The 27,211-nt window shown below is 51.6% G+C and overlaps 1 protein-coding gene across 2 annotated transcripts in view; it reads right to left on the reverse strand.

Annotated features, from left to right (window-relative positions):
- The window catches only part of LOC138638122 (probable cation-transporting ATPase 13A4), a 492,614-nt gene that overhangs the window by 106,611 nt on the left and 358,792 nt on the right, over window positions 1-27,211 (reverse strand). For both annotated transcript variants that reach the window (XM_069727146.1, XM_069727145.1), the window contains exons 23-24: window positions 19,186-19,295; window positions 18,526-18,622 (exon numbers count right to left, since the gene is read on the reverse strand). In XM_069727146.1, the coding sequence (XP_069583247.1) occupies window positions 18,526-18,622; window positions 19,186-19,295 (207 nt within the window). The remainder of the gene's footprint in view (window positions 1-18,525; window positions 18,623-19,185; window positions 19,296-27,211) is intronic.

Genomic DNA, 27,211 nt, shown 5'->3' on the forward strand with positions numbered 1-27,211 from the left:
CTCTGCTCCTCTCCTCCTCCTGCTGCTGACCCTGGGCTCTAACACCGCCAGTTGGGGCCCGGATGTGCTAGCTGCACAGATAAAAACACCAGCCAATGTGTTAGTGGGGTTCAGCACCGCCAGCTGTTCCCCTGCTGTGTAGCCGGCAACGTGTCATGCAAACGCCACGCAGGCACAACAGACCAAAAGCTGCCACCAGTGCAGGCTTCGGCCTACACTCTGCTCCTCTCCTCCTCCTGCTGACCCTGGGCTCTAACAACGCCAGTTGGGGCCCAGATGTGCTAGCTGCACAGAGAAAAACACCCGCCAATGTGTTAGTGGGGTTCAGCACCGCCAGCTGTTCCCCTGCTGTGTAGCTGGCAATGTGTCCTGCAAACGCCATGCAGGCACCTGAACTGAAATTAAAGGGACCCTGGCCCCCCCCCCCCAGGTGTTTCTATGTATAACAGCCACCTTGTACAGAAGTACTGCTACATTTGTACAAGGTGGCTGACTTTTTCTCCTTGCCCACGTGGAACTCAACACGCACAAAATGTGTCTCATTAGAGACCATTACACTGCCCCTGAGGTGTGATTCTCCTTTTAAATGACACGCAGCACCCCCCTTGGTAACGCTAGGCGTCTTCTGACATCATTGGTTGGCTGGCTGTGCTTGTGCGTCCGCCCTGCCCGACACAACGCCCCTTGTTGTCTGATATATTTGGACTGCGAGGGTGTGATTGATGGGCACGAGCAGTGCATATCTTCGCCTGTCTTCACTCCCCTCCTTCCGCCTTCTTCAAACTGTGCGGCCTCATGGCCTGCGGCATGCGATAAGGAATCAGCTGAGGCCGCACAGTCTGAAGCAGGTGTAAGGACATGAGTGAGCGGCAAACATATTTACTGCGCAAGGCCATGAATCCCAGACCTGTAGTGTGACTTTATGAAAAGACACTGTGGGTCTGTGATTCATGGCCATCGCTAACCGCACCGGCCAACATGAAATGAGGTCATAAGACAGGTAGCGCTCACAGTGCATGGCCAAGGGCTAACAAGAGCGCAGACTCCTGTACAGCAAATAACAACGCTCAGGAGGCTGCGCCCAGCACCAAGGCGGTTTTTTGGTGCACCTGTGCTGCGTCTCCTTTAAATCACAAATCACGCCTCCAATACAGTCTTACTGTATAATGGGCAAAATTGTGTAAGTCTTTCATTCTGCGTGTGCAATGAGCAAAATTCATAGAGCAACCTCTGACTTGTGCTGCATTAGTGCTGCACAAGGTGTGGCTCTTGTACTTTGCAACACCTGAGGAGGGGTTAAAGGTTACCTTTGAAATAGGTTATACTAGGCTTCGGCATACACTCTGCTCCTCTCCTCCTCCTGCTGACCCTGGGCTCTAACACCGCCAGTTCGGGGCCCGGACGTGCTAGCTGCACAGCGAAAAACACCAGCCAATGTGTTAGTGGGGTTCAGTACCGCCAGCTGTTCCCCTGCTGTGTAGCCGGCATCGTGTCCAGCATAAGCCACGCTGGCACAACAGACCAAAAGCTGCCACCAGTGCAGGCTTCGGCCTACACTCTGCTCCTCTCCTCCTCCTGCTGCTGACCCTGGGCTCTAACACCGCCAGTTAGGGCCCGGAAGTGCTAGCTGCACAGAGAAAAACACCAGCCAATGTGTTAGTGGGGTTCAGCACCGCCAGCTGTTCCCCTGCTGTGTAGCCGGCAACGTGTCCTGCAAACGCCATGCAGGCACCTGAACTGAAATTAAAGGGACCCTGACCCCCACCCCCAGGTGTTTCTATGTATAACAGCCACCTTGTACAGCAGTACTGCTGCATTTGTACAAGGTGGCTGACTTTTTCTCCTTGCCCACGTGGAACTCAACACGTACAAAATGTGTCTCATTACAGACCATTACAATGTCCCTGAGGTGTGACTTTCCTTTTTAATGACACGCAGCACCCCCCTTGGGAGCGCTGCCCGTGTTCTGACATCATTGGTTGGCTGGCTGTGCCTGTGCGTCTGCCCTGCCCGACACAACGCCCCTCGTTGTCTCATTTATTTTGACAGCGAGGGTGTGCTTGATGGGCACAAGCAGTGCATATAATCGCCTGTCTTCACTCCCCTCCTTCCGCCTTCTTCAGACTGTGCGGCCTCATGGCCGCGGCATGCGATAAGGGATCAGCTGAGGCCGCACAGTCTGAGGCAGGTGTAAGGACATGAGTGAGCGGTGAACATATTTACTGCACAAGGCCATGAATCCAAGACCCGCAGTGTGAATTTTAGAAAACACACTGTGGGTCTGGGATTCATGGCCATCGCTAGCTGCACCGGCCAACATGAAATGAGGTCAGAAGACGGGCAGCGCTCACAGGGCATTGCCAAGGGATAACACAAGAGCGCAGACTCCTGTACAGCAAATAACAATGCTCAGGAAGCAGCGCCCAGCACCAAGGCGTTATTTTTGGACACCTGTGCTGCGTCTCATTAAAAAGCCAAGTCACGCCTCCAATACAGTTCTACTGTACAATGGGCAAAATTGTGTACGTCTTTCATTCTGCGTGTGCAATGAGCAAAATTCATAGAGCAACCTATCACTTGTGTAGCATTACTGCTGCACAAGGTGTGGCTCTTCTACATTGTAACACCTGAGGGTGGGTAAAAGGTTACCTTTGAAATTGGTTCAATTAGACTTCGGCCTACACTCTGCTCCTCTCCTCCTCCTGCTGACCCTGGGCTCTAACACCGCCAGTTGGGGCCCCGAAGTGCTAGCTGCACAGATAAAAACACCAGACAATGTGTCAGTGGGGTTCAGCAACGCCAGCTGTTCCCCCGCTGTGTAGCCTGCAACATGTCCTGCAAACGCAAAGCAGACACAAAGCTGCCTCCAGTGCAGGCTTCGGCCTACACTCTGCTCCCCCTGCTTACCCTTTGCTCCAACACCGCTAGTTGGGGCTCTAGGAAGACAATCTTAAATAGGCAACGCATCCGGGTTCCAGCACCGTCAGCTGGTTCTCGGCAGTGTCTTTGTCAAGGGTATTCCCTCCTGCCCAGCCTGGTTCCAGCACCGTCAGCTGGTTTCGGGTAGTGTCAACCTCACTGAGACGCCTATGCATTGCCCCGTCGTGTTGCGGTCGGGTTAGCCAACTCCATGGTGCCTCCAGTTTAGGAGCTTCTTATGTGGGCTGCGTGAATTGGTAGTCAAGGCTGGTTCTGTAGTGCCAGTAGGCCAAGCTCCCGCTGTAGGACTGTTGGGGTTCGGTAACTGCGGCTGCCTCGCGGCCTAGCTGTTCTCTCCTGTGGACCTTCGGATCCACCACCTGGTTCCAGCACCGTCAGCTGGTTCCGGGCAGAGCCTTTGGCTTAGGTGCCTCCTCCTGGGTATCCGAGTTCCGCCAACGCCAGGCGGTCCTCGGTAGTGCTTTTAAGCGCGGGCACCTACAGCTTAGTAACCGGGTTCCAGCACCGTCAGCTGGTCCTCGGTGCCATTGGCTCTTGCACACTGGGGCAACGCATCTGGGTTCCAGCACCGCCAGCTGGTTCTCGGCAGTGTTTTTGTCACGGGTACTCCCTCGTGCCCAGCCTGGTTCCAGCACCGTCAGCTGTTTCCGGGTACTGTCAAACTCACTGAGACACCTATGCGTTGCCCCGTCGTGTTGCGGTCGGGTTAGCCAACTCCAGGGTGCCTCCAGTTTAGGAGCTTCCTATGTGGGCTGCATGAATTGGTAGTCAAGGCTGGTTCTGTAGTGCCAGTAGGCCAAGCTCCCGCTGTAGGACTGTTGGGGTTCGGTAACTGCGGCTGCCTCGCGGCCTAGCTGTTCTCTCCTGTGGACCTTCGGGTCCACCACCTGGTTCCAGCACCGTCAGCTGGTTCCGGGCAGAGCCTTTGGCTTAGGTGCCTCCTCCTGGGTATCCGAGTTCCGCCAACGCCAGGCGGTCCTCGGTAGTGCTTTTAAGCGCGGGCACCTACAGCTTAGTAACCGGGTTCCAGCACCGTCAGCTGGTCCTCGGTGCCATTGGCTCTTGCACACTGGGGCAACGCATCTGGGTTCCAGCACCGCCAGCTGGTTCTCGGCAGTGTTTTTGTTACGGGTACTCCCTCGTGCCCAGCCTGGTGCCAGCACCGTCAGCTGTTTCCGGGTACTGTCAAACTCACTGAGACACCTATGCGTTGCCCCGTCATGTAGCGGTCGGGTTAGCCAACTCCAGGGTGCCTCCAGTTTAGGAGCTTCCTATGTGGGCTGCATGAATTGGTAGTCAAGGCTGGTTCTGTAGTGCCAGTAGGCCAAGCTCCCCCTGTAGGACTGTTGGGGTTCGGTAACTGCGGCTGCCTCGCGGCCTAGCTGTTCTCTCCTATGGACCTTCGGGTCCACCACCTGGTTCCAGCACCGTCAGCTGGTTCCGGGCAGAGCCTTTGGCTTAGGTGCCTCCTCCTGGGTATCCGAGTTCCGCCAACGCCAGGCGGTCCTTGGTAGTGCTTTTAAGCGCGGGCACCTACAGCTTAGTAACCGGGTTCCAGCACCGTCAGCTGGTCCTCGGTGCCAATGGCTCTTGCACACTGGGGCGACGCATCCGGGTTCCAGCACGGCCAGCTGGTTCCCGGCAGTGTTTTTGTCACGGGTACTCCCTCGTGCCCAGCCTGGTTCCAGCACCGTCAGCTGTTTCCGGGTACTGTCAAACTCACTGAGACACCTATGCGTTGCCCCGTCGTGTTGCTGTCGGGTTAGCCAACTCCAGGGTGCCTCCAGTTTAGGAACTTCCTATGTGGGCTGCATGAATTGGTAGTCAAGGCTGTTTCTGTAGTGCCAGTAGGCCAAGCTCCCGCTGTAGGACTGTTGGGGTTCGGTAACTGCGGCTGCCTCGCGGCCTAGCTGTTCTCTCCTGTGGACCTTCGGGTCCACCACCTGGTTCCAGCACCGTCAGCTGGTTCCGGGCAGAGCCTTTGGCTTAGGTGCCTCCTCCTGGGTATCCGAGTTCCACCAACGCCAGGCGGTCCTCGGTATTGCTTTTAAGCGCGGGCACCTACAGCTTAGTAACCGGGTTCCAGCACCGTCAGCTGGTCCTCGGTGCCATTGGCTCTTGCACACTGGGGCAACGCATCCGGGTTCCAGCACCGCCAGCTGGTTCTCGGCAGTGTTTTTGTCACGGGTACTCCCTCGTGCCCAGCCTGGTTCCAGCACCGTCAGCTGTTTCCGGGTACTGTCAAACTCACTGAGACACCTATGCGTTGCCCCGTCGTGTAGCGGTCGTGTTAGCCAACTCCAGGGTGCCTCCAGTTTAGGAGCTTCCTATGCGGGCTGCATGAATTGGTAGTCAAGGCTGGTTCTGTAGTGCCAGTAGGCCAAGCTCCCCCTGTAGGACTGTTGGGGTTCGGTAACTGCGGCTGCCTCGCGGCCTAGCTGTTCTCTCCTCTCCTGTGGACCTTCTGCTCCCCATCCTGGTTCCAGTAATGTCAGCTGGTTCCGGGCAGAGCCTTTGGCTTAGGTGCCTCCTTCTGGGTATCCAAGTTCCGCCAACGCCAGGCGGTCCTTGGTAGTGCTTTTAAGCGCGGGTACCGACAGCTTTGTAACCGGGTTCCAGCACCGTCAGCTGGTCCTCGGTGCCATTGGCTCTTGCACACTGGGGCAACGCATCCGGGTTCCAGCACCGCCAGCTGGTTCTCGGCAGTGTTTTTGTCACGGGTACTCCCTCGTGCCCAGCCTGGTTCCAGCACCGTCAGCTGTTTCCGGGTACTGTCAAACTCACTGAGACACCTATGCGTTGCCCTGTCGTGTTGCCGTCGGGTTAGCCAACTCCAGGGTGCCTCCAGTTTAGGAGCTTCCTATGTGGGCTGCATGAATTGGTAGTCAAGGCTGGTTCTGTAGTGCCAGTAGGCCAAGCTCCCGCTGTAGGACTGTTGGGGTTCGGTAACTGCGGCTGCCACGCGGCCTAGCTGTTCTCTCCTGTGGACCTTCGGGTCCACCACCTGGTTCCAGCACCGTCAGCTGGTTCCGGGCAGAGCCTTTGGCTTAGGTGCCTCCTCCTGGGTATCCGAGTTCCACCAACGCCAGGCGGTCCTCGGTATTGCTTTTAAGCGCGGGCACCTACAGCTTAGTAACCGGGTTCCAGCACCGTCAGCTGGTCCTCGGTGCCATTGGCTCTTGCACACTGGGGCAACGCATCCGGGTTCCAGCACCGCCAGCTGGTTCTCGGCAGTGTTTTTGTCACGGGTACTCCCTCGTGCCCAGCCTGGTTCCAGCACCGTCAGCTGTTTCCGGGTACTGTCAAACTCACTGAGACACCTATGCGTTGCCTCGTCGTGTAGCGGTCGGGTTAGCCAACTCCAGGGTGCCTCCAGTTTAGGAGCTTCCTATGCGGGCTGCATGAATTGGTAGTCAAGGCTGGTTCTGTAGTGCCAGTAGGCCAAGCTCCCCCTGTAGGACTGTTGGGGTTCGGTAACTGCGGCTGCCTCGCGGCCTAGCTGTTCTCTCCTCTCCTGTGGACCTTCTGCTCCCCATCCTGGTTCCAGTAATGTCAGCTGGTTCCGGGCAGAGCCTTTGGCTTAGGTGCCTCCTTCTGGGTATCCAAGTTCCGCCAACGCCAGGCGGTCCTTGGTAGTGCTTTTAAGCGCGGGTACCTACAGCTTTGTAACCGGGTTCCAGCACCGTCAGCTGGTCCTCGGTGCCATTGGCTCTTGCACACTGGGGCAACGCATCCGGGTTCCAGCACCGCCAGCTGGTTCTCGGCAGTGTTTTTGTCACGGGTACTCCCTCGTGCCCAGCCTGGTTCCAGCACCGTCAGCTGTTTCCGGGTACTGTCAAACTCACTGAGACACCTATGCGTTGCCCCGTCGTGTAGCGGTCGGGTTAGCCAACTCCAGGGTGCCTCCAGTTTAGGAGCTTCCTATGTGGGCTGCATGAATTGGTAGTCAAGGCTAGTTCTGTAGTGCCAGTAGGCCAAGCTCCCCCTGTAGGACTGTTGGGGTTCGGTAACTGCGGCTGCCTCGCGGCGTAGCTGTTCTCTCCTCTCCTGTGGACCTTCTGCTCCCCATCCTGGTTCCAGTAACGTCAGCTGGTTCCGGGCAAAGCCTTTGGCTTAGGTGCCTCCTTCTGGGTAACCGAGTTCCGCCAACGCCAGGCGGTCCTCGGTAATGCTTTTAAGCGCGGGCACCTACAGCTTAGTAACCAGGTTCCAGCACCGTCAGCTGGTCCTCGGTGCCATTGGCTCTTGCACACTGGGGCGACGCATCCGGGTTCCAGCACCGCCAGCTGGTTCCCGGCAGTGTTTTTGTCACGGGTACTCCCTCGTGCCCAGCCTGGTTCCAGCACCGTGAGCTGTTTCCGGGTACTGTCAAACTCACTGAGACACCTATGCGTTGCCCCGTCGTGTAGCGTTCGGGTTAGCCAACTCCAGGGTGCCTACAGTTTAGGAGCTTCCTATGTGGGCTGCATGAATTGGTAGTCAAGGCTGGTTCTGTAGTGCCAGTAGGCCAAGCTCCCCCTGTAGGATTGTTGGGGTTTGGTAACTGCGGCTGCCTCGCGGCCTAGCTGTTCTCTCCTGTGGACCTTCGGGTCCACCACCTGGTTCCAGCACCGTCAGCTGGTTCCGGGCAGAGCCTTTGGCTTAGGTGCCTCCTCCTGGGTATCCGAGTTCCACCAACGCCAGGCGGTCCTCGGTAGTGCTTTTAAGCGCGGGCACCTACAGCTTAGTAACCGGGTTCCAGCACCGTCAGCTGGTCCTCGGTGCCATTGGCTCTTGCACACTGGGGCAACGCATCCGGGTTCCAGCACCGCCAGCTGGTTCTCGGCAGTGTTTTTGTCACGGGTACTCCCTCGTGCCCAGCCTGGTTCCAGCACCGTCAGCTGTTTCCGGGTACTGTCAAACTCACTGAGACACCTATGCGTTGCCCCGTCGTGTAGCGGTCGGGTTAGCCAACTCCAGGGTGCCTCCAGTTTAGGAGCTTCCTATGTGGGCTGCATGAATTGGTGGTCAAGGCTGGTTCTGTAGTGCCAGTAAGCCAAGCTCCCACTGTAGGACTGTTGGGGTTCGGTAACTGCGGCTGCCTCGCGGCCTAGCTGTTCTCTCCTGTGGACCTTCGGGTCCACCACCTGGTTCCAGCACCGTCAGCTGGTTCCGGGCAGAGCCTTTGGCTTAGGTGCCTCCTCCTGGGTATCCGAGTTCCGCCAACGCCAGGCGGTCCTCGGTAGTGCTTTTAAGCGCGGGCACCTACAGCTTAGTAACCGGGTTCCAGCACCGTCAGCTGGTCCTCGGTGCCATTGGCTCTTGCACACTGGGGCAACGCATCCGGGTTCCAGCACCGCCAGCTGGTTCTCGGCAGTGTTTTTGTCACGGGTACTCCCTCGTGCCCAGCCTGGTTCCAGCACCGTCAGCTGTTTCCGGGTACTGTCAAACTCACTGAGACACCTATGCGTTGCCCCGTCGTGTAGCGGTCGGGTTAGCCAACTCCAGGGTGCCTCCAGTTTAGGAGCTTCCTATGTGGGCTGCATGAATTGGTGGTCAACAGGGGCGGATTATCAGAGGGTCAATATGGGCGGTAGCCCAGGGCCCAGTGGTCTGGGGGGGCCCTGGGCTACCGCACAGATTAGCCCTCTGATAATCGTCTGTGACTCTGTGAGACTGTGAATGCCCGCCGGGCGGCGTTTATGTGCCCCCGGACCCGGTGGGCAGAGAGACGGGGCCCGCATTGGGCCCCTTCTCATCTGTTCACCAGGCCCTTTCCGGCGCTGCGGCGGTTTCCTATTGATGTGCGGGCGCGCGCCCGCACATCAATAGTTAACAACAACAGCCGCCAGCCAATTGGAGGCTGGCGGCTGAAGTCGGCCGCAGCGCACACGTCGCCGGCGTCTGACGTCAGTCGCCGGCGAGTGTGCGCTGCTGAAGGGAGCTCACCGCCTGGAGCGCGGACAGGTGAGGAGGAGACTGTTTTTTTTTTTTTTTTGATCAGTTAACGGTGGACAATGCTGGAGGGAGGACACACTGGGGGGCAATGCTGGAGGGAGGACACACTGGGGGGCAATGCTGGAGGGAGGACACACTGGGGGGCAATGCTGGAGGGAGGACACACTGGGGGGCAATGCTGGAGGGAGGACACACTGGGGGCAATGCTGGAGGACACACTGGGGGGCAATGCTGGAGGACACACTGGGGGGCAATGCTGGAGACACTGGGGCAGGTTGGAGGACACACTGGGGGGCAATGCTGGAGGACACACTGGGGGGCAATGCTGGAGGACACACTGGGGGGCAATGCTGGAGACACTGGGGCAGGTTGGAGGACACACTGGGGGCAATGCTGGAGGACACACTGGGGGGCAATGCTGGAGGACACACTGGGGGGCAATGCTGGACACACTGGGGCAGGTTGGAGGACACACTGGGGGCAATGCTGGAGGACACACTGGGGGGCAATGCTGGACACACTGGGGCAGGTTGGAGGACACTGGGGGCATTGCTGGAGGACACACTGGGGCAATGCAGGATTGGATCATGGGGCAGGATGGATACGATGGAGACAGATGGGGCAGGATGGGGAGATCATATGGGGCAGGATGGATACTCATGAGTGCAGGATGGGAGAACATATGGCTGGAGCGAGGAATGAAATACATGGGGTGGGGAATAGTATTACCATAGGGGCTAATTAAGGGATATTATTACTGCAGTGATGTATTTATTTTATTTTTTGAGTATACTGTTTTAAATGGGGGGGCGGTCCTGTTACTGTGCAGAGTGACACTATATCGCCTTTTTCTCTTCATGTGGTGTAATGTAGAAGTTGTGAAAAATTAAGTAATGTGTTCTACAAGCGGAGCTCGAGATAACTGTGTTATTTCCTTCAGAAACGAGTCCTGGCTGGGAGAAATGATGGCGGTCTGTGCTGGATGAAAGATGAAGGACTTCACCTAGAGACGTCACTGGTGAGTCAGTGTTACCTATACACTGACACTATACACTGTATACTATATACAGAGCTCCTGTGTACAATGTCACCAGTGATCACTGTATTACCTCTACACAGACACTGCATACTAAGTACAGATCTCCTGTGAATACTGGCACTAATGGTGATAGTATTGTGTTTTTTTTGTTTTTTTTTACTGATCAGTATTGTAGTATTCAGTCACTATGTGGTGGTAATATGTGGTCTGGAAATGGTGTTGTGGTATTTGTCCCTTGTATGTGCTATTTGGTCACCAAGTGGTAATATGTGGTCTTGACATGGTGCGGTGGTATTTGTTCCTTGTATGTGATATTATTCGATCACTGTGGTTGTAATTTGTGGTCTGGTCATAGTGCGGTGATATTTGTTCCTTGTATGTGATATTATTCGATCACTGTGGTTGTAATTTGTGGTCTGGTCATGGTACGGTGGTATTTGTTCCTTGTATGTGATATTATTGGTCAAGATATACCGTATATACTCGAGTATAAGCCGAGATTTTCAGCCCAAATTTTAGGGCTGAAAGTGCCCCCCTCGGCTTATACTCGAGTCACGGTAGCGGTGGGGTCGGCAGGTGAGGGGCTGAGGGCGCTGGGGTATACTTACCTAGTCCCAGCGATCCTCGCGCTGTCCCTGCCGTCCCACGGGCTTCGGCGCTGCAGCTTCTTCCTCTCTTCAGCGGTCACGTGGGACCGCTCATTACAGAAATGAATAAGCGGCTCCACCTCCCATAGGGGCGGAGCCGCTTATTCATTTCTCTAATCAGCGGTGCCGGTGACCGCTGATAGAGAAAGAAGCTGCAGCGCCGAAGACAGGAGGGGACAGCGCGAGGATCGCCAGGACTAGGTGAGTATATTATATTCACCTGTCCGCGTTCCAGCCGCCGGGCGTCGCTCCATCTTCCCGGCCGGCGCCTCCATCTTCCCGGCGTCTGCGCTCTCTGACTGATCAGGCAGAGGGCGCGATGATGCATATAGTGTGCGCGGCGCCCTCTGCCTGATCAGTCAGAGCAGAGACGCCGGGAAGATGGAGGCGCCGGAACGAGACGCTGGGAGCTGCAATCAAGGGAGGTGAGTATGTGTTTTTTTTTTTTATTGCGGCAGTAGCAGCGGCAGCACAGATTAATGTGGAGCATCTATGGGGCACAGTGAACGGTGCAGAGCACCGTATAAGGCACAGCTAGGGGGCACAATGAACGGTGCAGAGCACCGTATAAGGCACAGCTAGGGGGCACAATGAACGGTGCAGAGCACCGTATAAGGCACAGCTAGGGGGCACAATGAACGGTGCAGAGCACCGTATAAGGCACAGCTAGGGGGCACAATGAACGGTGCAGAGCACCGTATAAGGCACAGCTAGGGGGCACAATGAACGGTGCAGAGCACCGTATATGGCACAGCTAGGGGGCACAGTGAACGGTGCAGAGCACCGTATATGGCACAGCTAGGGGGCACAATGAACGGTGCAGAGCACCGTATATGGCACAGCTATGGGGCACAGTGAACGGTGCAGAGCACTGTATATGGCACAGCTAGGGGGCACAGTGAACGGTGCAGAGCACTATATGGGGCACAGCTATGGGGAAATATGAATGGTGTAGAGCACTATATGGCACAGCTATGGGGAAATAATGATCTATTTTTATTTTTGAAATTCACCGGTAAATGCTGCATTTCCACCCTAGGCTTATACTCGAGTCAATAAGTTTTCCCAGTTTTTTGTGGCAAAATTAGGGGGGTCGGCTTATACTCGGGTCGGCTTATACTCGAGTATATATACGGTACCTAAATTGTATTGCAGATTTTAACAAATATTTAATAGGTTACAATAGAGTAGGGCCCGGCCATTTTTCTGGAATAATCTGGTACGGGTATCACATGACCCCCGTCACATGACCCCCGTCACATGACCCCCGTCACATGATGGGGGGGGGGCCACAGTGTGTGAACAGCCCGGGGCCCTGGCTACCCTTAATCCACCCCTGGTGGTCAAGGCTGGTTCTGTAGTGCCAGTAGGCCAAGCTCCCCCTGTAGGACTGTTGGGGTTCGGTAACTGAGGCTGCCTCGCGGCCTAGCTGTTCTCTCCTGTGGACCTTCGAGTCCACCACCTGGTTCCAGCACCGTCAGCTGGTTTCAGGCAGAGCCTTTGGCTTAGGTGCCTCCTCCTGGGTATCCGAGTTCCGCCAACGCCAGGCGGTCCTTGGTAGTGCTTTTAAGCGCGGGCACCTACAGTTTAGTAACCGGGTTCCAGCACCGTCAGCTGGTCCTCGGTTCCATTGGTTCTTGCACACTGGGGCAACGCATCCGGGTTCCAGCACCGCCAGCTGGTTCTCGGCAGTGTTTTTGTCACGGGTACTCCCTCGTGCCCAGCCTGGTTCCAGCACCGTCAGCTGTTTCCGGGTACTGTCAAACTCACTGAGACACCTATGCGTTGCCCCGTCGTGTAGCGGTCGGGTTAGCCAACTTCAGGGTGCCTCCAGTTTAGGAGCTTCCTATGTGGGCTGCATGAATTGGTAGTCAAGGCTGGTTCTGTAGTGCCAGTAGGCCAAGCTCCCCCTGTAGGACTGTTGGGGTTTGGTAACTGCGGCTGCCTCGCGGCCTAGCTGTTCTCTCCTCTCCTGTGGACCTTCTGCTCCCCATCCTGGTTCCAGTAACGTCAGCTGGTTCCGGGCAGAGCCTTTGGCTTAGGTGCCTCCTTCTGGGTATCCAAGTTCCGCCAACGCCAGGCGGTCCTTGGTAGTGCTTTTAAGCGCGGGTACCTACAGCTTTGTAACCGGGTTCCAGCACCGTCAGCTGGTCCTCGGTGCCATTGGCTCTTGCACACTGGGGCAACGCATCCGGGTTCCAGCACCGCCAGCTGGTTCTCGGCAGTGTTTTTGTCACGGGTACTCCCTCGTGCCCAGCCTGGTTCCAGCACCGTCAGCTGTTTCCGGGTACTGTCAAACTCACTGAGACACCTATGCGTTGCCCCGTCGTGTAGCGGTCGGGTTAGCCAACTCCAGGGTGCCTCCAGTTTAGGAGCTTCCTATGTGGGCTGCATGAATTGGTAGTCAAGGCTGGTTCTGTAGTGCCAGTAGGCCAAGCTCCCCCTGTAGGACTGTTGGGGTTTGGTAACTGCGGCTGCCTCGCGGCCTAGCTGTTCTCTCCTCTCCTGTGGACCTTCTGCTCCCCATCCTGGTTCCAGTAACGTCAGCTGGTTCCGGGCAGAGCCTTTGGCTTAGGTGCCTCCTTCTGTGTATCCAAGTTCCGCCAACGCCAGGCGGTCCTTGGTAGTGCTTTTAAGCGCGGGTACCTACAGCTTTGTAACCGGGTTCCAGCACCGTCAGCTGGTCCTCGGTGCAATTGGCTCTTGCACACTGGGGCAACGCATCCGGGTTCCAGCACCGCCAGCTGGTTCTCGGCAGTGTTTTTGTCACGGGTACTCCCTCGTGCCCAGCCTGGTTCCAGCACCGTCAGCTGTTTCCGGGGACTGTCAAACTCACTGAGACACCTATGCGTTGCCGCGTCGTGTAGCGGTCGGGTTAGCCAACTCCAGGGTGCCTCCAGTTTAGGAGCTTCTTATGTGGGCTGCATGAATTGGTAGTCAAGGCTGGTTCTGTAGTGCCAGTAGGCCAAGCTCCCCCTGTAGGACTGTTGGGGTTTGGTAACTGCGGCTGCCTCGCGGCCTAGCTGTTCTCTCCTCTCCTGTGGACCTTCTGCTCCCCATCCTGGTTCCAGTAACGTCAGCTGGTTCCGGGCAGAGCCTTTGGCTTAGGTGCCTCCTTCTGGGTATCCAAGTTCCGCCAACGCCAGGCGGTCCTTGGTAGTGCTTTTAAGCGCGGGTACCTACAGCTTTGTAACCGGGTTCCAGCACCGTCAGCTGGTCCCCGGTCGCGCCATTGGCTCTTGCACAGTTGGCCAACGCATCCGGGTTCCAGTACCATCAGCTGGTTCTCGGCAGTGTCTTTTGCTCTTGTACCTTCTGCTCCCCATCCTGGTTCCAGTACCGTCAGCTGGTTCCCGGCAGAGCCTTTGGCTTAGGTGCCTCCTTCTGGGTATCCGAGTTCCACCAACGTCAGGTGGTCCTTGGTAGTGCTTTCAGGCACGGGTACCTCCTGCTTAGTAACCGGGTTCCAGTAACGTCAGCTGGTCCTCGGTAGTTCCATTGGCTCTTGGACCTTCGGCTACCCATCCGAGTTCCAGTACCGTCAGCTGGTTCTCGGCAGTGTCTTTTGCTCTTGTACCTTCTGCTCCCCATCCTGGTTCCAGTAACGTCAGCTGGTTCCGGGCAGAGCCTTTGGCTTAGGTGCCTCCTTCTGGGTATCCGAGTTCCGCCAACGTCAGGCGGTCCTTGGTAGTGCTTTTTAGCACGGGTACCTCCTGCTTAGTAACCGGGTTCCAGTAACGTCAGCTGGTCCTCGGTAGTTCCATTGGCTCTTGGACCTTCGGGTAGCCATCCGAGTTCCAGTTCCATCAGCTGGTTCTCGGCATTTTCTCAGCCTTCTTGTACCTTCTGCTACATTTCCAAGTTGAAGACCCTAAAGACGACGACCCGGAAGACCACCCCTAAGATGACGACGACAACCATTGAGATGACGACGACCCTGGAGATGACGACCCTGAAGACCACCCCGATGACGACGACGACGACGGCGGAGACGACGACGGCGGAGACAACGACGGCGGAGACGACGACCCTGGAGACAACAACCCTGGAGACGACGACATGGAAGACCGAGAAGCAGAAGAACAAGAGGCTGCAGAACAAAGAGCAGAAGAACATTAAGCATAACACTTAATATCAGAGCAAAAGATATTATCTAAATTATATGCAGAAGAAGACTAAGCAGTGTATGGGGGTGAGTCCGTTCCTCCTCGTGGTGCCCCTGGATAAAGCCTGATGCTGCAGGCCAAACTGAACGCGGACAAATGTAACTTTTGTGACTGGCAGAACGGAAGGTGTAATCTTCAAACTTTTATAGATAACAACTACGGAAATACCTGTCACAAATGTGAATATGATGAACAAGTAGAATAGGAAGAATAATAATAGTTGGATAAAATGAATATGAAGAATGTAATAAAAAAAAAAAAATAGATAGAAGATTTAGAAGAAGATGAATAAGGTGAAGAAGTTGATGTCAAAGATGCTGATGATAGTGTGGGAAAAGTAAAAAAAAAAAAAAGGGGAAGGGCGTGGAATAGTGAAACATCAATATTTGAAAAAAAAAAATTACATAGTCAATATCTTTGTCAATCCTAACGTCTTAAAAAAAATATATATATATAATGCTATTCTATTTGATTGGGCTACGCCTCTATGACTTTAATGTCTCCGCCACCTCCCCAAATACATCCTGCATTATTCTTAGTTGTTTTCCTTCATGTAGAATGAACCTACAAGGAAAGAAAGGGTTTATTTTAATTCCGATATTTTGGTCCCATTGACTTGCATTGGGATTGGGTATCGGTATCGGCGATATCCGATATTTTTTGAATATCGGCCGATCCAATCCGATACCGATACTTTCCGATATCGGAAGGTATCGCTCAACACTAGTGTCGACCCATTCACCCCTCGTACAGTTACTGGTTAAGCTACCATTACCAGGGCTATTGCGTGACATTGGTCGAAGGCAAAAGACATAAAATTGCCCTCCGCCCCTAAATCCACGCAGAGCTCTATCGAGTAAGTGAATGAGCCTATTGTAATTGTCCCCTTAAAGGACAATTTAGAGGCAAACGTCGCTGTGTCTAGTGTACCTCCACCTACTACCACTAGACGCTGACGTTTCCTTGACCGCTAGGAACATCTGGTGGCAAGATGTCCTGACTGCTGGCAAACATAAGAGACCTTGAGTGCACGAGTGGTACTGGACTTAGATCCCGCTAGTGACACTTGTATGGCCTCATGTGAGTCAGAGACCAGGACCGGAAATTTCAAAAGTTTGGCGAAGGTGGGAGCCAGCCGAAACCTCTGCCTACACTGGACCCGCTCTAACCTCCGTTCGTGAAAACGGAGATCAATACGAGTAGACACAATTATTAACTCCTCCAGTGTGGCGGGAATCTCCCTAGAGGCCAGAGTGTCCTTCATCTGGTCAGCCAACCCCCTCCAAAATATAGGGATAAGGGCTTTATCCAACCACTCCAGCTCAGATGCTAAGGTGCGGAAGTGGATGGCAAAATGGCTGACCAAGGACGAGCCCTAAGTCAATGCCAACAGTTGGAGCACCGTATCATGGGTGACTCGAGGTCCTAAAAAGACCTGTTTCAGAGTGCTGAGGAGCAGCGGAGCACTCTGCACCACATGATCGCCACGCTCCCACAGGGGCATAGCCCATTCCAACGCCCTGTCTGACAGGAGAGACAAAATAAATCCCACCTTTGCCCGCTCTGTGGGGAAATGTGCGGCCAGGAGCTCGAGGTGTATAGAGCACTGGGTCACGAAACTCCAACAAGATTTACTACTATCACCAGAAAATTTTTCAATTTTCTAATGACCTGAGGTTAGCATCCTCAATAATCAGAACCTCCCAATCTCATCTCCAAGACTTTTCACTTGCTGCAACAATTCTTTGGAATGCTCTACCCAGGTTAATACGATTAATCCCCAATCCCCACAGTTTTAAGCGTTCCCTAAAAACATATTTGTTCAGACTGGCCTACCATCTCAATGCATTAACCTAACTATCCCTGTGTGGCCCATTCAAAAAACTTAAACCATAAGCAGGTTCCCCGCATCATGTTCTGTTACCATCCACCTCGCGTGTCTCTCCTTTTACCTCCTAGTTTGTAAGCTTGCGAGCAGGGCCCGCATTCCTCCTGGTATCTGTTTTTTGATTTGTGTTGTATTGTTATGGTGTAATGTCTATTGTCTTTACAAGTCCCCTCTATCATGTAAAGTGCTGCAGAATATGTTACAAATTCTTATTATTGTTATTAAAATGAAACAAATGTATTTATTGCCATTTTCCCATAAGAGTAAGGGTTAGGGTTGGGGCTAAAGTTAGGGTTAGGGTTGGAGCTAAAGTTAGGGTTAGATTGGGGCTAAAGTTAGGGTTGGGGCTAAAATTATGTTTAGGGTTGGGGCTAAAGTTAGGTTTAGGGTTGGGGCTAAAGTTAGGGTTAGGGTTGTGGCTAAAGTTAGGGTTAGGGTTTGGATTAGGCTTAGTGTTGGGATTACGGTTAGGGGAGTGTTAGAGTTAGGTTTGTGTTTAGGGCTATGGTTAGGGCTGAGATTAGGGTTAGGGGTGTGTTGGGGTTAGGGTTGAATTTAAAATTGGGGGGCTTCCACTGTTTAGGCACATCAAGGGGCTCTCAGTTCCAGCCAATTCTGCTTTGAAAAAGTAAAATGGAACTCCTTCCCTTCCGAGCTCTGCTGTGCGCCCAAACAATGATTTACCCCCACATATAGGGTATCAGCGTACTCAGGACAAATTGGACAACAACCTTGGGGTCCAATTTCTCCTGTTACCCTTGTAAAAATAAAAAATTGAGGGTGATAAAATCATTTTTGTGAAAAAATATGATTTTTTATTTTATTTTTATGGCTCTACATTATAAATTTCTGTGAAGCACTTGGGGGTTCAAAGTGCTCACCACACATCTATATAAGTTCCATAGGGGGTCTACTTTCCAAAATAGTATCACTTTTGTGGGTTTTCCACTGTTTAGGCACATCAGGGGCTCGCCAAATGCGACATGGCGTCCGATCTGAATTCCAGCTAATTTTAGTTTGAAAAAGTCAAATGACGCTCCGTCCCTTCTGAGCTCTGCCATGCGCCCAAACAGTGGTTTCCTCCCCACATATGGGGTAGAAGCGTACTCACGACAAATTGGACAACATCTTTTGGGGTTCAATTTCTCCTGTTACCCTTGGCAAAATAAAAAAAATTGGATCTGAAGTACAATTTTTGTGAAAAAAAGTTAAATGTTCATTTTTTTTTTAAACATTCCAAAAATTCCTGTGAAGCATCTGAAGAGTTAATCAACTACTTGAATGTGTGTTTGAGCACCTTGAGGGGTGAAGTTTTTAGAATGGTGTCATTTTTGGGTATTTTCTATCATATAGACCCCTAAAAGTGACTTCAAATGTGATGTGGTCCCTAAAAAAAAAATGGTGTTGTGAAAATGAGAAATCGCTGGTCAACTTTTAACCCTTATAACTTCCTAACAAGAAAATATTTTGGTTCCAAAATTGTGCTGATGTTAAGTAGATATGTGGGAAGTGTTACTTATTAAGTATTTTGTCATATATCACATATATTTGTGATTTAAGGGCATGAAAATTCAAAGTTGGAAAATTGCAAAATTTTCTAAATTTTCGCCAAATTTCATTTTTTTTTCACAAATAAACACAAGTCATATCAAAGAAATTTTAACAATATTGTGAAGTAAAATATGTCACGAGAAAACAGTGTCAGAATCACCGGGATCCATGGAAGCATTCCAGAGTTATTAACTCATAAAGGGACAGTGGTCAGACTTGTAAAAATTGGCCTTGTCATTAACGTGCAAACCACCCATGGGGATTAAGTGGTTAAAGGCAAATTTGGAAAGGGTTATGTTAATGTACAACTAATAAAGATATCATCAATTTAACATATTAAAATATATGATCACATACCCAAAACAGAATCAGCATACATATTAATACAATCAAAGCATATATTGCTATATACTTGATCATGCAGAATGATGTTACAAGGCAGTTTCTTCCTTCTCTGAAAAGAAAAATAAATACCAAACTAAATAGAAATAAGTGACATAATTTATTAGTTTTTATTTACCAATTAATTAACTGCCATACTTTTATCTTGATGGCAATAAACATTTTTATCTTGAAGATAACTAGTGGTGTTTTGCCGGAATGAAATGCGTATTGTAGACAATAGTTGCTAATTTATACCGTATATGATCTACTTGTGCTATCTTTGTGACTCATAATAACATGAATGCTATGAGTATGCTCTTTAAAAAAAACATGACACTATGTCTCGGTGAGAAAAAAAATCATTGCATTGTGATTCAATTAAAAAATGACTAAAGTTTGCACACTAAAGTAGTAGTAAGATAAAAAAAATAATTTCTATGAGATTTGAAAACATATGAACTGGCTTACCTAAAACTGTATCTGTGTTTAGTCTGTTAAAGTGAATGCCTATTGTTTACATTTTTTAGTTGCACAAAACAGTGGCAGCAAACTCAATACAGAAAATTTGGGATGATCCTTGTTAAAATCGTACTTTCTATAGTTATTAGAAGCCTTCACTTTAGTAAAACTCACTTGATCAGTTTTGGCACACATTCAATATTGGGGATTTTTGAAGTAAATGGCGAGGCTACAGAGGCCTCCAGTTCTGATAAAGAGATTCCAGCATGAGCCACCTTTAAGGCCTGAAAAAATACAACAATGTTTAACTGAGAAAGTTGAATAATGCAGAATATTTAGGCAGTGCCTTATTTCTCTCACATGCTGTTTGTGATAGTAAGTATTGAGGGCATCTTAATTATTCTTAATTATTCTTAACCTGAAATTGTTGCACTGATACATCACCCATTAATTCTCTTGTAGTTATCAATAAATGCCTCTATATTTATTACAGCTCAATAAACATCTACGTAATGTGACAGCAAGAACCAACATAGCTAATAATTCATTTAGCAGATCCAACCATGTATATACTCCAGCTCCAGATGAATAATGAATAATTGTCTTTTATGCACTTCCAGGACCTGTGTATTTAGTCATGTGACGGATGAAATGCTTGTGATAGGTTCTGGGGTGCTATATATATAGCTACCATACTATCTGCATTTGTCTTTATTGCACTTCCAGGACCTGTGTATTTAGTCATGTGACGGATGAAATGCTTGTGATAGGTTCTATGGTGCTATATATATAGCTACCATTTCTGAGATTATCTAGGCATGAGTAAGACCCGTTGTGGTCAAAACGCGTAGCCGTTCTCTGCGCAATCACTTATCCTGTCTGCCATCTGTAAGGATTATCCTGTTTTTATTACGTTGGATCAATAAAGAAAAAGTTTTTTACCATTCATCTGGAGCTGGAGTATATACATGGTTGGATCTGCTGCTGCTTGGAGTCCCGGGTCAGGACTTAATTTCGTGCTCCACATCTGATGGTCTGGTTGGTGAGCTGGCTGCGGCTTTTGTTAGCCGTTTTTCTTTTTTTGGCTTTATAATAATTCATTTACTTGGTGGGCTTGTCCAGACTTTTCAGGAAAGTGTTTACTGACTCTATACAACTGTGGACTTCTGAATCCTCCCAGACTGTTATGGACTGGCGGAACGCACCAAGTATAGATGATAAGAAACTAGGTGCGAGCAAGAAGTCAGCGAACACAACCCCAACTCAGGATTGAAGTCCGATTAGACCACTTGCTGGCACAACACCGCAACTGGGTGTGTAAGGAAACTATTAAATAGTATATAGAGGCACGAGAGTGCATGCGGTGCCGCACTGACGGACGCCACTAATCACCCAAGCTTGGGTAAGGAAAGCGCAGAGGAAGCACTCGGCACCGTACTGGCGGACACAGCAACTGGACGCTGTGATGTGTGTTACGTGCAGATGGCTAGTCGGGCGCTAGATAGCTACCATCATCCGCGAGCAGTCAACAACACTAGGGAGGGATACTTAGGAGCTTTCATCCATCGACATACATCCATCTACACACACACATTATATCAAGACAATACTAGCGCATGGCCGTGCGGTCATGCGCAGTTTATATAGTTGCAGCACAGGAAGCAGCTACAGAAGTTTTGCCCTTTCAGGACCTGCCAAGAGGACCAATGGGATGTGCTGTAGTGCCTGAGCATGTGACCCTCGATCTCCAATGGGAGATCTTGCCCTGGGCATGCTCAGTGTGTGCAAATAAGGACTTAGTCCCAGAGAAGCCCGCTCGCCGCAGATCAGTGCAGGGTACAACAGGAGAGCCAGAAAAGGCAGCAGTAACCTCCTGCACAGAATCAGTCCCAGCAAGACGCTGGGAGCGACTCCTCCGCTGAGCAGAGCCCACTGCGGCCGAAGCAGAATGGGAGACCGCAGCAGACATGGATCGAGATTCCCCCTGTGCAGCAGAGGAAACTCGACTCCTAACATTACCCCCCCTCCTAGGGCCCCCCTCCTTGGGCCTCGCTACGCTCGAAGGCAGCAATAAGCTGCGGAGCCCGAATGTGCTCAGCAGGCTCCCAGGACCTATCCTCAGGACCGTAACCCTTCCAGTCCACCAAAAAAAATTTTTTGCCACGTACCACCTTGCACCCCAAGATAGCGTTCACCTCGTAATCGTCCGTAGACGAACCCGATGTCTCGGCAGATGACTCAGAAAACCGGGACATGTGTACGGGCTTAAGAAGGGACACATGAAAGGTGTCGGTGATACCAAGGCGTGGAGGAAGGGCCAGACGGTAGACCACAGGATTAACCTGTTCGAGGACCTTGAAGGGACCCAAGTAGCGAGGAGCAAACTTAGTGGACTCAACACGCAGCCTGATGTTACGGGCGGAGAGCCACACTAAGTCGCCAGGAGCAAAGGTCGGAGCGTGGCGCCGATGAGCATCGGCGGAGGACCTCATTCTCTCCTTAGAGGCCCGAATGGCATCCTGAGTGCGGTCCCAAATATCCCGTGCCTCCACAGCCCAGTCTGCCACCCTGGAGTCTGCGGAAGACACGGGCATAGGCACAGGTACCCGTGGATGCTGACCATAGTTGAGGAGGAATGGGGTTTGTCCAGTGGAGTCGGCAACGGCGTTGTTCAGCGCAAACTCTGCCCATGATAGCAAGGATGCCAAGTCATCCTGCCTGGCTGAAACAAAATGTCGCAGGTATGTGACCAAGGTCTGGTTGGCCCTCTCTACCAACCCATTCGTCTCGGGATGATAAGCGGAAGAGAGATTCAACTCAATACTGAGAAGACGACACAGCTCTCTCCAGAACCGAGACGCAAACTGGGGACCCCGGTCACTGACAATTTTGTCAGGCATACCATGTAGGCGGAAGATGTGCTTAATGAACAACGCTGCCAAGGCCCATGCAGAAGGTAACCGTGGTAGCGGCACCAAATGCACCATTTTTGAGAAATGATCGGTGATGACCCAAATGATGGTACAGCCGCAAGATTTGGGTAAACCCACGACAAAGTCCATCCCGACCATCTCCCAGGGCCTATCTGCCACCGGCAAGGGATAGAGCAACCCAGCTGGCCTTTGACGCGGAGATTTATTTTTGGCGCAGGAGACACACGCCAGAATATAATCCCTGATATCCCGGACCATATGCGGCCACCAGTATGTCCTCGCCAGTAGCTCAGATGTCCTCTTTGTCCCAAAGTGTCCACCCACCCTGGACGAATGAGCCCAAGAGAGAACCTCCGGTCGCAAATTAATGGGCACAAAAGTCTTGCCCGGAGGCACAGACTCCAGCGAAACCGGCGCTACGGTTCTCAGGCTCTCAGAAGGGACAATAAGCCGAGGCTCCTCTTCCTCCTCTTCAGTTGACATAAGGGAGCGAGAGAGAGCGTCAGCACGAATATTCTTCTCCCCGGCGAGAAAATGAAGAGAAAAGTGGAACTGGGAAAAGAACAAGGACCAAATGGCTTGGCGAGAATTTAGCCGCTGGGCTGTTTGTAAGTAGACCAAATTTTTGTGGTCCGTGTAAACCTGGAAGGGAAACCGCGCACCTTCCAGAAGATGTCTCCACTCTGAAAAGGCCAACTTCATTGCTAGCAGCTCCCTATCCCCGATGGAGTAGTTTCTCTCCGCTGGAGAGAAGGTCTTAGAGAAGAAGAAGCATGGATGCTTCCGACCTTGAGCATCCTTTTGATAGAGGACTGCTCCAGCACCAACGGATGAGGCATCCACCTCCATTAGGAATGGCTTATCCACATCGGGACGATGTAAGATGGGAGCGCTAGCAAAGTGGGACTTAATAGAAGTGAAGGCCTTGGAGACCTCTTCCGACCACAGTTTAGGATTCGCTCCCTTCTTGGTGAGGGCTACCAAAGGAGCTACCAGAGTTGAGAAGTGGGGAATGAACTGGCGGTAATAGTTAATGAACCCCATAAAGCGCTGCACCGCTTTAAGAGAATGGGGCTCTTGCCAGTCCATCACAGCCTGTAGTTTAGCAGGATCCATAGCCAATCCATGGGCGGAGATGATATAGCCCAGGAACGGTAAAGACTCCTGCTCAAACATACACTTCTCCAACTTAGCGTAAAGAGAGTTTGCCCGTAGGAGGTCGAAGACTCTGCCAACATCTCTCCGGTGGGAGTCAATATCTGGAGAAAAGATGAGAATATCATCCAGATAGACTACAACTGAGGTGGAAAGCATATCCCGGAAGATGTCGTTGACAAAGTCTTGAAAAACGGCTGGGGCATTACAGAGCCCGAAGGGCATCACCAGATACTCATAGTGCCCATCTCTGGTGTTAAACGCCGTTTTCCATTCGTCCCCCTCACGGATGCGAATCAGGTTGTAAGCACCCCGCAGATCTAATTTAGTAAACACTCTAGCTCCCCGAAGCCTATCGAAGAGCTCGGATATCAAGGGAAAAGGATACTTGTTCTTAACGGTGATAGCGTTAAGACCCCTGTAGTCTATGCATGGACGTAGTTCCCCATTCTTCTTCTGCACGAAGAAGAACCCTGCCCCAGCAGGTGACACTGACTTCCTGATAAACCCTCTTGCCAGATTCTCTTGAATGTACTGAGACATGGCCTCCGTCTCCGGGAGAGATAATGGATAAACTCGACCCCGGGGAGGCTCCGCACCAGGCAAGAGATTGATAGGACAGTCATAGGGGCGATGGGGCAGAAGGGTCTCCGCCGCCTTTTTGGAGAACACGTCTGCGTAAGACCAATATTGCTTGGGGAGAGAGGATAGATCTGCGGGTACCTCAGTAGTAGCAACCTGAACGCACTCTCGGTGACACCTACCCCCACATGATTCACCCCATCCCAGAATTCTGCCTGAGGACCACTCGATGTGAGGAGAGTGGTACCGTAACCAAGGTATCCCCAACAGGACCTCATCAATACCCTCAGGAATGATGAGCAGAGATATAATCTCCTGATGGGATGGAGACATGGACAGAGTAAAGGGAATGGTCTGATGTGTTATCTGTGCGGGGAGTGTCGACCCATTCACCACTCGTACCGTTACTGGTTGAGGTAGCATTACCAGGGGTATTGCGTGCCGTTGGGCGAAGGCAGAAGACATAAAATTGCCCTCCGCCCCAGAATCCACGCAGAGCTCTACCGAGTGGGAGGATGAGCCAAAAGTAATTGTCCCCTTAAAGGACAATTTGGAGGCAAACGTCACAGTGTCTAGTGCACCTCCACCTACTGCCACTAGACGCTGACGTTTCCTTGACCGCTGATGACATCTGGTGGCAAGATGTCCTGACTGTTGGCATACATGGCAAACCTGGAGTGCATGAGCGGTCTGGGACTTAGATCCCGCTCGTGACACTACCTTAGGTTCATGGGACCTCTCGTGTCTCCCCTTTTCCCCATAGTTTGTAAGCTTGCGAGCAGGGCCCTCACTCCTCCTGGTATCTGTTTTGAACTGTATTTCTGTTATGATGTAATGTTTATTGTCTGTACAAGTCCCCTCTATAATTTGTAAAGCGCTGCGGAATATGTTGGCGCTATATAAATAAAATTATTATTATTATTATTATGGGACTCAGGAGCCTGGACTGGAGATTCCAGAGGTTTGGCGAAGGTGGGAGCCAGCCGAAACCTCTGCCTACACTGGGCTCGCTCTAACCTCCGCTCGTGAAAACGGAGGTCAATACGAGTAGATACTGTTATTAATTCTTCCAGTGTGGCGGGAATCTCCCTAGTGGCCAGGGCGTCCTTAACGTGGTCAGCCAGCCCCCTCCAAAATATAGGGATAAGGGCTTTATCCGACTACTCCAGCTCAGATGCTAGAGTGCGGAAGTGGACGGCAAAAAGGCTGACCAAGGACGAGCCCTGAGTCAATGCCAACAGTTGGAGCGCCGTATCATGGGTGACACGAGGTCCTAAGAAAACCTGTTTCAGAGTGCTCAGGAATAACGGAGCACTCTGCACCACATGATCGCCACACTCCCACAGCGGCGTAGCCCACTGCAACGCCCTGTCCGACAATAAGGATATGATAAAGCCAACCTTAGCCCGCTCTGTAGGGAAACGAGAGGCCAGAAGCTCGAGATGTATTGAGCACTGACTCACGAAACCCCTACAGGACTTACTGTCACCAGAAAATTTCTCTGGTAGCGGGAGGCGAGATAGCGTCGGTAGAGGGGCGGCAGTGGACAAGGTAGCTGCAGCCACACTTGCAGCCTGAACAGCGACAGCAGTAACGTCCACAGCTGAAGTTGAACGCTCTAGAGCCGCCAACCTTCCCTCCAGCTGCTGGATGTACCGCTGTAGACGCTGATCGTCCGTCATTACTAGCCAGACCTTGGCGCTAGTATTATGTTATGGACTGGCGGAACGCACCAAGTATAGATGATAAGAAACTAGGTGCGTTTGCAGTCCGAGGTCCACCGTGCAGGTATAAACCCTGCTGCTAGTAAGACGGACTATATGGCGGTACTATAAGTATACACGCACGGGTTAACTTCACCCTGCGTGAAGGAAGCGATCCTGTTGCGTCACAGGACCGCGGTACCGCACATAGAGCGCGAGCAAGAAGTCAGTGAACACAACCCCAACTCAGGATTGAAGTCCGATTAGACCACTTGCTGGCACAACACCGCAACTGGGTGTGTAAGGAAACTATTAAATAGTATATAGAGGCACGAGAGTGCATGCGGTGCCGCACTGACGGACGCCACTAATCACCCAAGCTTGGGTAAGGAAAGCGCAGAGGAAGCGCTCGGTACCGTACTGGCGGACACAGCAACTGAAAGCTGTGATGTGTGTTACTTACAGATGGCTAGTCGTGCGCTAGATAGCTACCATCATCCGCGAGCAGTCAACAACACTAGGGAGGGATACTTAGGAGCTTTCATCCATCGACATACATCCATCTACACACACACATTATATCAAGACAATACTAGCGCATGGCCGTGCGGTCATGCGCAGTTTATATAGTTGCAGCACAGGAAGCAGCTACAGAAGTTTTGCCCTTTCAGGACCTGCCAAGAGGACCAATGGGATGTGCTGTAGTGCCTGAGCATGTGACCCTCGATTTCCAACGGGAGATCTTGCCCTGGGCATGCTCAGTGTGTGCAAATAAGGACTTAGTCCCAGAGAAGCCCGCTCGCCGCAGATCAGTGCAGGGTACAACAGGAGAGCCAGAAAAGGCAGCAGTAACCTCCTGCACAGAATCAGTCCCAGCAAGACGCTGGGAGCGACTCCTCCGCTGAGCAGAGCCCACTGCGGCCGAAGCAGAATGGGAGACCGCAGCAGACACGGATCGAGATTCCCCCTGTGCAGCAGAGGAAACTCGACTGCTCTGGCGATGAGACTGAGGAGTCAGATGATCGTAAGTATGATATATGGCACATTCCAATTAGCCATGTGCAGTAACGCTGAATAAAAGTGAATTGAGCACTTCTAGTTGAAATGTGGCTGGGAGTAAACATATGGCACACTTTCATGATAAACCTGAACAACCCCTTTAAAGAATAACTGTACTTTCAAGTAACTTTTCAAAATAAGCTGTCCCACATGTGTACATATAGAATAACACTATCTTTGGCTGGTATATAACTTGAATTTTCACCATTTTCCCTTCGACAGGCTCTATTCCTAATTTGCAATTGACTGAGCTGGTGGGAGGACACAAGCTTCAATGATGTCTCCAATACTCAGAGACAGATCTTCATTACTTAGCACATAGACAGAACCAGCAGCCAAGTACATCATTATAATGCAGTCCTAAGCAATGTACTGTAGATGGTCAAGCAAAATACATGTAAGAAAGCTGTACATTACATTTCTTTGATCTGCTGTTATGAATGTGCTCCACCCTTGTGGGACCTGTGGTGCTTCTGGGAATAGAACATCATGGTGATTAGCTGATCACATGTCCTCCTTGGTATCCGAGTGGCCATTTTTGAGTTAAACAGGTTTATGGTTTCTTGTGGTAGGGAAGTTGTTAAGAATTCCTTGTTTAAAATCTGCTGAGTTTTCCATTGGCTTCTGTTGTGAATTCTGTGGCAGAGCTCCCTCCTGTGGTCACAAGTGGTACTTCGGCTGATTCTCTCTGTGAGCTTCCGTTGGTGGAGGAAAGTGGTACTGCGGCTTCTGAGTTTCCTTCCTCAGGTGATGTGGTGAACTCGTTAG

The sequence above is a fragment of the Ranitomeya imitator genome, chromosome 5 (genome assembly GCF_032444005.1).
Source record: "Ranitomeya imitator isolate aRanImi1 chromosome 5, aRanImi1.pri, whole genome shotgun sequence".
Classification (NCBI taxonomy): domain Eukaryota; kingdom Metazoa; phylum Chordata; class Amphibia; order Anura; family Dendrobatidae; genus Ranitomeya; species Ranitomeya imitator.